The sequence below is a fragment of the Nothoprocta perdicaria genome, unplaced genomic scaffold (genome assembly GCF_003342845.1).
Source record: "Nothoprocta perdicaria isolate Ctin4 unplaced genomic scaffold, notPer1 scaffold_27, whole genome shotgun sequence".
Taxonomy (NCBI): domain Eukaryota; kingdom Metazoa; phylum Chordata; class Aves; order Tinamiformes; family Tinamidae; genus Nothoprocta; species Nothoprocta perdicaria.
In genome coordinates this window covers 3,926,891-3,936,862 of record NW_020455499.1, presented here as the reverse complement: position 1 = coordinate 3,936,862, position 9,972 = coordinate 3,926,891, and the positions used below count along the sequence as shown (strand labels likewise).

Below are 9,972 nucleotides of genomic sequence, written 5' to 3'. Positions count from 1 at the left end.
TGATTGCTTCATAGATGTTTTTTCTCTTAAATATGTTCTGTGTTTGTGTTTTTGTATTGCTTTAAATTTAAATTGAATTGGAACGCTGATTATGTTTCTGAGATTAAAATGCCTATTTTGTCAGATAGTCTTTTAACATATGTAATTGGGTGTTTGATAGCACTTAAAACATAAAATAAGCTTCTAGCTGAAGATCAACTAGCTSAAAGTCACTAGTGCACTTAAAAGCACTGAGCACTCCAATTGCTGTTCCCAGGATAGAAGGTTTCTAATTCATCATARGCATATTCATTCTGCATGTTGTCTTAGAAGTCTTACAGACATTATTTTTACTGTACATTCAGTTCAAATTATTTTCCTACCCCACACGTTCTAATGAGTTGCTTTTATATTCTTTTGCACATGGCTAAGTTTGGCATAATCTCTTTATAAAGACACGCATAGAGTTGTAGACACTACATCAAATGACCATCTATGCAGTTTGGGTAACTTATTTTCTGCACAACCTCTGTTTTTCTGTTTACCCTCTTAATATGGAGCACAGAAACTCCCAAGACTGTTTTATTATTAAACTTGAAATTCTTTCCCATCACTTAAAGAGAAACATTGATCATTGTTAACATCAGTGGTTTTTCTGCAGTTTCATCATAGTGCTTGTAAGCAAACTTCCATGTGAAGAAATGTTGTCCTTTTGCAGTTATGATAACTAGGGCTACGTTTTGAGATATTCCATCACAGACTGCTGCTATCTCTCCACTTTTCCTTTCTAATTCATTTCCCTGTCACTTCTTTCCTCATCTCGCACTGTAATAAAATCTGCTACTAGAAAGCATACCTTTTAACTAATCAAATGTCTTGATGAGTCCTGTATAGGCATTATCAAGATCAAAAACATATAGTCCGCCTACATGAAGCTATGACCTGGAGCTGAATGAAAGAAATAGCTGCTGTGTGAACTATGTGCTGGTTCACACAGCAGATGCATGGCAGCTGAGATGCATGGAGTGTACTCTGCTGCCYTTTGCAGCCACGTGGTTTGGAGGATTTGAAGATGCAGCCCAGAAGGGAAGAGATGAAGAGAAAAATAAATACAGGAGGATTTAGAAGCATCATGGACTGAGCAGTCTTGGTAGCAAAAGAGCTCTTCTAGTTTTCCCTTGTCACACAAAAATATATGTCTTGATCATCTATTTATCAGGGTAGTTGGCCTTCTAAGATCCTACCCTCACCTCCAAATGAGAAATGGTGCCCCATGCTAACCTTACTTGAATGCATGATTCTTCAGAGGGGTTGTTAGAAAACTATAAAAGTGAGGATTATTCTTCTGTAGTGTAATCTGCGAATTATTCCGTTGAGCATCGTGGCAATGCTAAATGTGAGGTAGTGGTAGTTTCTCATAAACAAGAGATCTATAGATCTGTGGTGTGAATTTCGGAAGTAAGTTAGCATATCACACAATTATCTTTTTTATTTTAGAGCTCTAATAGTCTGACTGTTTTAGAGAACATGAGTGGACAAAGTGAATAAAACCTGTACAGCCATTTTATAGCACAATTATAGCTTCATGAGGCTTTTGCATCCCGTGCTTGGGAATTGCTAAYGAACGGCTCTAGGAAGGCTGTGCGCATTACGGTGGCTGGCTGGGGGTCAGCAGCAGTGTGGTGCCCAGCTGATGATTTTCAGTGTCTCGAAGCTTCAACAAGTGCCTCAGCTGTCTGCCTGAGCAGAGCCCTACTAGTGCCCGAGTGATCAGCTCGGTGTGTCTGTGCAGTAAAGCAGTAGCACAGAGCCTGTCTGAGGTATTATGGAAAGCACATCTTCAGTCATTTTGCTGCACTGTGTGGAATTAGTGTGGTGKAGGTGTGTGAATTCTGTTTTCAGATTATTATTTAAATATTCCATTTTGAGGATATAACATCCGTAGACAGATTTAATTGCATTTTTCCTTCACCAAAGCCATTTTAAGCCTAATCAATTAGCAGAAAGATCATCGTACTTAAATCTTTATTTAATAACGTTTTTAAAAATAGTGCTTTTCTCTTACCTGGTTTAATAAAGGTGTTTTACTGAATAATTGTAGCATTGGGGAAAMCATCGTAAATTGTTATGCTAAGACAAGACAAATTGCTTAGGTTGCAAAAACAGAGGGAATTTTATTTCTTGATAGTGTTTATTATCTACATTCTAACAAGGAAATATAGTTTAGATTTAAAAACCTTCTTTAAAGACAATAAGATGTTTTGAACTGAAGAATAGCCTTCAAGATGCATGTTTTTTTACTGCAAGTTGCATAGAATGTGTGGTGGGTTATTTTTTGTTTTGGTTTTTTTTTTTTTTGCTTTTTTTCTTAGGCAGGACACTTTTTTTGTATTGTCAATCAATTTCCCTTTGAGTGCATTTTTTGTGTTTTCGTGTGTATGTTTTTTGGCAGGAGTGGGTGCTTATCATGACAGTTGATTTCATCAAGATGAAGGTCATTTGCTTTTTAAAAACAAATTRGGCACTGACAAATCTACCATCAGAACTGTTACAGCTTTAATACAGACTGTACAAAAATACACTATCAAAGGACTGTATGTTTTTTGCTTTTTCTTAAGTTATTAAGCTATAAATAGCAAGTCAGGTTTTTGCATATCAGCATATCTAATTAGAATAATCAATAGCTTTTATATAAAACCAAAGAAAGAAAAAATACCAGCTGAGATATATTTGCGTCTAATCTGATAATACAGATGAAAGTRTTGTTATCAGCCCATGGAAACTGAATGTGTGTTGTCGGTTTGTGGTGTCAGATTTCTTTTTGGGGAAAATAAAATGTGCATTATGTTTTTAATCTCTTGCTCCCTAACATTTTTGATGGCATTCATAATCTTCAGCATGATTCATAATCTTTAGCATCTAGGGCCCTCAACATAATCTTTCATCTGTCCTGGTCTGTCAGAAGAAGGAGCTCTATTACTGATGTTGTGTTGTTCCCCTAGTCAAAACAAAGATTGTGTATTTTAGACAGCATCTTAGTACACAGGCCTTAGTTATCTGCCYTTTTTTCTTTTTAACACAAAAAGTGCATATTTTGGTGGTCTACAAGAAAAAAACTAAGCCTGTTAAATCTGATAGTAGGGAGGGTGGCACTGTGGAAAAAGCAGCCGTAGGGGAAGGTCTTTCTCATCTTCCACTTCTAGCAGTGATTATAWCCTTAACACAGTTTCCTTCACTGTGAGGAAGCCAGGTGAAGTTGTTCATTTCCTTTAATGTGCTTTGGTCTGATTGCTCATGGTCTGAAAGCGCAAAGCAAAGTGCAATAAGAGAATTGATACCTGCACTTTGTCTGCAGTGGAGCAGCCCCAGAAGATCCAGTGTTCCAGCTGACCATGAAGTAGTGTGGTTTAATGCTCATGCTTTTACAGATTATCAAGATACCAGATGTTTGACAGTTAACTCCTGATGGATCTTATTGCAGTTATTTAAGATGGTGGCTCTTTCTGTCTTGCCTTACCCTTCAGATGTGCTGACTTTGCCAAGAAGTCAACAACATCTTGATCACACAAGTGTGAAGCCCAGTATCTTGGGGTAAGCAGACTCTGAAGGTCTCTGTGAACTGAGATGCAAGGCCAAGCACGAGTGCTTGAGGTGTAAACATCTCTTCTGCCAACATTTGCTGCTGGAGTAGTAGCTCTGATAGAGGAGACAGCAGAGATAAGTAAGGGAGGAGATAACCTTGTGTAACCAGTGGAACAAGATTAACTAAAGCATGTTTATGTGAGCCTTTATCAGGATCACAATTCTGAGTTTTTTTTCTTTCTGCTTTCTGAATTTCCRTTGGAGAGAGATTTCTCAAATAAGTCAACAAATATAGTAACCTTAACACTGCTTTTGTCCAGGTGATTTTGCATASATCATAGAATACATCCTGTCCTTAGTTCACTTTGTAAGAGGCAGGGCAACAGTATGTTATGCTTTTGGATGTTATGCTGATTTACTATCATATTATTTCATTGAAAATCAGATTGCRAAATAGCTTGCTAAATTGAATCAAATAAGTATCTTCAGTGCTAATGCAGTAAATAGCATTCAGTTGTTAACTGATTAATGTGTAACTTAAAAACCTCTGTAGATGGTTGTATTGGAGGAAAACCATAAATCTGTTACATAACTGTATTAAAGTTACTGCAACGTGGATTAATTTGTGTGGTATCTTTCAGTCTGTAGATGTTAACCGGATCAGATGGTTTGCTTATTTTTATTTGTACTTCCAAGATGGAGTATTTCCTTATTTAAATGCTACAGAAACATTAAGATCAGTCCTGCATGATCAACAGTTAAGAGAGACCAGAGAAGTCTTTACTTCTAGTGAGTAGTTTAATGGTTTCAAATTTGAGACACTCAGAAAACACATAGGAAGCCTGTGCGTGGAGTTATTTGTATGTTGGCATTTAGAAAAATGAAAAGAGCTGTCCGTGCATAATTCTATTTTTTATGCCTTGTAAGTTGGAAAGTTGCATTGTTTTTACTACTAAATGAACAGTTGTAAGATCACCTACTATAACGATAAAAGCTGTGTAGTGGCTTAAAAAGTCTTTAAATTTACAGGCTAAAGAGAGCAGTAAATAAATGGTGAGGAAAACTTTTTGACAGCAGTGAATTCTTCAATACAGCTGCTGGGGATAGGTCTCACATGCCAGAATTGACWGTTTCCTCCTCCACTTTGCGTTTATCAGAGTTTTTTTGGTCTTCAGCAAATAAGCAGAAGCTGAATGCAATAATTCTTTAGCTTTTCTTAATGAAAGAGTGAGATAATTCAAATCTATGCCTTTCTGCATCGGGCATAGACTTAGGGCATGTGTATGTATGAATCAAAGATAATAGAAAGTGGTTGGTTTCTACTAATTAGAAACTAATCATCTACGAGTGTGATTTCAGTGAGCTTGTATGTGTGTGTACAAGGCAGCGAGAAAAATGTCTAATTGACAATATCTTCCGTTACACTAATGTAATCTGTCTTCAGCTATTCCAAAACTAGGGTTTGAGCACATGTCCAGCCTCTTTACTGAATCTGATGGTGAGAGTGGTTCTTGTCATACCTGTATACAACATTATTGATTCTGGCTTCCAATTTTAATAGATTAGATGTTTTTATGCTTTCTTTTTGTAGCACTAATGTAGATATACAGTATAACAGTATATCTACAAATGTTACAGTATAACATTTGGCTTTCCCCGAAGTTTCATGTAAACTTCAGGGTTTTGATTTCAGGAATAATAAAGATGGATAATTGAGCTTTGATACTAGGGTAATAAAGTAATTTTTTAAAGGTAAGTACAGTTTTATGAGCATGAAGATCAAATCTAAGGGGGATTGAGACACGATAAATGGCTGCACACAGTTTGGTGATTCCTGAGCAACTTATAACGAGGCTGATTTGGGGGCCTTAGTACCAGCAGTGACTTTTGACTGTCAGATTAGGGGGTGAACCACTTACAAGTCCAGTAAAAGATAAATACTACCAGAGCGGGGGATAATGTTTAGACATGTGCAAGAATCTGTTCAGATATCTGGTGAACAGAAGTCTCTTTTATAAAGATGCTCTCATCTTACCACCTTATTGACAGTTTCTGCTTTGTGTTGGATATAGATTTCCACGCCCACCTTTCTAATCCAATTTCCTGCCCTGAATTTGATTGATACCAGTTGTTTGGACAGCTGTTCTACGATCTTTTCCTGAATGATGGTATGAATAATAGCTTTAACAAAGAAAGAGAAATCCGCTTCTGTTTTTGATGTTCCCTTTAAAAGAAAAAGAATCAATTTCTTTGTAGGCAAAGTAAAGCTTCCTATCTGCATTTACAACAAGAGAGATATGTAGGTCTTGATACTTATTACAGAAATTGGATTAAGTTTACTAGATCCTATTCCCAGAAATACCCCCCACTCATTGCAAGTCATTTTACTTGGTTTGCAAATGACAGTTTTTTCAGTGATAAGTATTTAGGTAGGGACAGCTATCCCAAAGGTTGAAGGACATAAATATAAAATATTGTTTTCCTCCCTTACCAACTGTCTGAAGTCCTGCAATAGATGTCATCGTACTTCCTGCCTATTGAAGCAGGAGTCTATAATGATCATCAGCAAAAGATGTTAAGACTGAAAGCTATTTTTGGTGAGACCTGTTGCTGTTAATTCAATTCAGGTAAATAATCAATGCAGCTGTCCTTGTGTGACTTGCTAGTGTTCTGCCCTTCAATGTTCAAATCAAAACCTTAAAAAGTTTTGGATAATTCTAGGGTAGAGATATCATCTCTTCTATTTTGAAATCAGCTAAACCACATTGCTMTCCAGTCTGTGACCAGTGCTGAGTTTTGAAGGAAATCAGCACATACTTCGCTCAGTCTGTGTAAGCTAGGAAACAAGAATTGTCTTGGCTATAAGAATTGCCTCAAGTAGAAGATTGARGCATAGAACATTTTCTGAGTAGTAATAATTGTGTCCCTCAAACCACAAGATWATATTACAGTAATCAGTGGTCCTTATTACTCAGAAAATATTTTTCAAGCAGCAAAGATGCACCTTTTTGTATATTTTGCTGTTGATCAGTGGCTCAGTGTATAATTTACCTGTGGGTGTGCATATGGTAATTCCAATTGATTCAGAAAAAGAAAAATCCAAAACACATTATTCATTGTTTCATATGAATTGAAACTGCATGGCTGTTCTTTGATTTGTCATATTGATTGTACCTTCTGCAGTACAACATGCGCAGCCTTTAGATCTGTACACAAAATGATTTGCTCATAGTTTTGAGACTGTTTTATAGGTGTTCTTTTCCAAAACRAAGGATATTATTTCTGTGCAGCAGTTTTCTAGAATGGAAGAACACTTTTTAATTAGCGTAGGCAAGTGTGTGTTTGCAGTCATCAGCTAAACTGAGAATGTATTTTTTTTTTTTAAGATGATGGTAAAAAGGTCTGTAACTCTTGATCAGTTTGAATTAAGTCTTCAAGATTTTCTGAACATATGTACATTTGTGACTTGTCATTCAAAAAGCAATCAAAAACAATTTTAAGRGTTTTTGCTTATGTTAAGGTCCTTGAAGTTGTACAACTAGACTTGCATATTTTTCCCCCCTATGTCTTTGSTCAGCGTTTTTAAAGAGCTTCCTCTGTGTACAATGCAAATATCAGTAATCAAAATATCAGTCAAGCAGTGTTTCCAAGTCTTGCTGACAATGAAGTGTAATACCAGCTTAAACTGTCACCTGGATCTTCTTGGGAAATAAACCAAACAGCACTGCAGTTCTGTACATTTCTTACTTCCAATTTGTTACTTCATCTTTACTCCCCTCCTCCTTAATGATTCAGTGAAAAAGGTGTTTTGAAAAACTTTTACTATGGTCTTGAACCACAGCCTACTTTCCTTGCATTTTTTCCCCTACTTTTCAGTGCGAGGTTTCTTATGTCTGTAGTATCTTTCTTCTYTTACCAAGCTGTGTATTTGTTTGGTTCAAAAAAATTACTGTTTGAGACTTAATCCCGTTTACAAGTAAACCGGGAAGTCTGTGGGTCASTGTGCTGCTATTTTATGTCACTGTGATCTTGGTATGCTGAGGGAGGGAGTAGTTCAGTGTGATCCTCAAGGTGTATGTTTCAGATCTGSAGTCATTTCTGATGAGTAAAGATCTTCTAGCACTTAAGAAGGAGTTAGCTGCCACACACTGAAAGGATAACTTTAAGTTCTTCCTACACAAATTTCTTCTGCAATTTTCYTTGGGATTCAGTATTGTGTTGCTTGTATGCATTTATCTTTGGAAATGTTGCTTGGTGCTGTTTTAACAGTTGTCTTTTTCTGTTTAAAAAAAATAACTGAATATAAGCGATTGCAGAGTTGTTTATTGTGAGGTGTGCATGGCTTGTGGTTGTGTTTTGTTCTTGTTGTTTGTGTGTGTGTGTGTGTGTGTGTGTGTGTGTGTGTTTGTGTGTGTGTGTGTTTTATTTTCTCCCCCCTACTCCCACCAACCTACTTCCCATCTTCAGTTTTGGGTATTCGCAGGAAGTGATGTGTGTGTGTGTGTGTGTATTCGTTGGTGCTGTTATTTTATATTAAAAACCTTTATTACCTTCACAAAACAAACTGATAAAAGTTTGGACCCTGTCAAAGCTTTGTAATTTTTGTATTTATTTGTTTTCTAGTGACTGCATACTGCAGAATACTTAAATGCTTTCAAATTTTTGTAAGCTAAGATGCAACTTTTTGAGGACATTAAGGTTTTTGTAGGATTTGTCCATCCATTTAAAAACTTTTAAGTTCATTTTAAAAGCAAATAATTTGGTATTAGTTCTTTACCTACATCGTTCAAAACCTTGTATATACCTGCGGAATAAAAGTCTTCACGGCTTCTTTTGTTTCACACAAATCTGTTGTTCATTTTTTATTTAGCATATATTTTATTGCTTTTATAGAGAGTATATACATTTTTATTTTCTTGAAACCATTGTTCACATGAAATTTAAGTCTGCCAGCTTGGGAGACAGAAGGTGTTCTTGATGTTTGCTGTAACATACATTGCTTGTGCTATTTATCCTAAGCCCTTCCCTTCTTGTCAGAAAAGTGGAAATGCAAAAGGCAATCTTTTTTTTTTCTTCTTCTTTTTTTTTTTTTTAATATTTCAGCCTGTCTTTTGCAAGTTTAAAAGATAAAATTGTGATCTTTGCTTTAGGATATTCTTGGTAGGTTCATGGTTTACGTTTTGCTTGCTTTAGTTGTTGTCTGGCACTTCAAACACGAGCTTCCTTGTGGTCGATGGTATTATTTCTTCGAAAGGCAAGTCTGGAAAAGAGGGTAAATGGAACATGCATTTTTTCTAGATATTCGTAAATTCTCACGTGAGGCAGTTGCTTCATTTGAATATAATAAGAATGTCACCTATAACACAAGTTGCCTGCTCACAGTGGTTTTGTGAGCCTGAATGGCAGATTACTCCTCCACACCTGCTGGTCCTCTCTTTTTAAACTGTCTTTTCCAACTACTCTGCAAGATACTTTTTGCTTGTAGAAGCAAAGCAAGGCTTAGGAATGCCAACAGAGGGTTTATTATGACTACTTGTTAACTTTGTAATACAGAAGTACCCTAGCAGTCTGGTGGATATTATTGTTGCCAGTAGTTAAAGCAAGGAGAATGAAAGAATAAAAAGCAGTTAAAAATAAAAATTAAAAAAAAAAAAATAATATTAAAAGCACTGCTCCTTATTCTAATCTTGCCATAAAATTCTATTCCTGGTCGTATTAGCCTTGAAAATTGTCATGCTTTTTTTTTTTTTTCCCCTCTCAGGCATTTGAAAGGGATGTTATTGACTCAAGACAATATAGTTCTGTCCAGGACTCTACACCAGGGATAAGGACATGGGACTCCTCCTGCCAGATTCCAGATGGTTCATTACAACTGACATCTTGGTTGACAACTGTGAAAAGAAACTTTGGATTATTTTATTTTATTTTTGTGGGAGACCACAATCCCCAAACTGTAGAACAAATCAGGTAATAATTCAGATGAACTTGAACTTTTCCATAATGTTTTGTTATTGTTGTTAATGAAGAGGTTAAAGTGTTCAAATTTTATTTTCATCTTTATGTTGTCAGAGAATTAAGATGTTTTTATCTTCACATCTTGAACTGCAACTGGGTATAGACTTTAAATTTTCTTTATATATATTATATATATACACGCACACGCACTTATATATGTGTGTGTGTATATATGAAAAATTGCACAAGTGTTGCGGCTTTAATTATTAGAGTTCACTTAAAAAAAATTATGATAATTGCCTATTGTTTCTTCAGTGCTTTACTAGTGTTTTATTTTAATGAACAGATTTCCTTGCTTTCGATACATAAGGTAGTTCCTGCAGTCATTAACCTGCCAAATTGTTACCTTGGATTTAGGAACCTTTAAAGGTTTAATTGAATTCATAATTGCTTGCA

General features: G+C 35.8%; 1 protein-coding gene across 3 annotated transcripts in view; it reads left to right on the top strand.

Annotated features, from left to right (window-relative positions):
- The first annotated feature begins 5,040 nt into the window (after nt 1-5,040).
- R3HDM1 (R3H domain containing 1) overlaps nt 5,041-9,972 on the top strand; it is a 50,888-nt gene continuing 45,956 nt past the window's right edge. For all 3 annotated transcript variants that reach the window (XM_026040836.1, XM_026040835.1, XM_026040834.1), the window contains exons 1-2: nt 5,041-5,059; nt 9,323-9,528. In XM_026040836.1, coding sequence (XP_025896621.1) covers nt 5,057-5,059; nt 9,323-9,528 — 209 coding nt within the window. In that variant the 5' untranslated portion in view covers nt 5,041-5,056. The remainder of the gene's footprint in view (nt 5,060-9,322; nt 9,529-9,972) is intronic.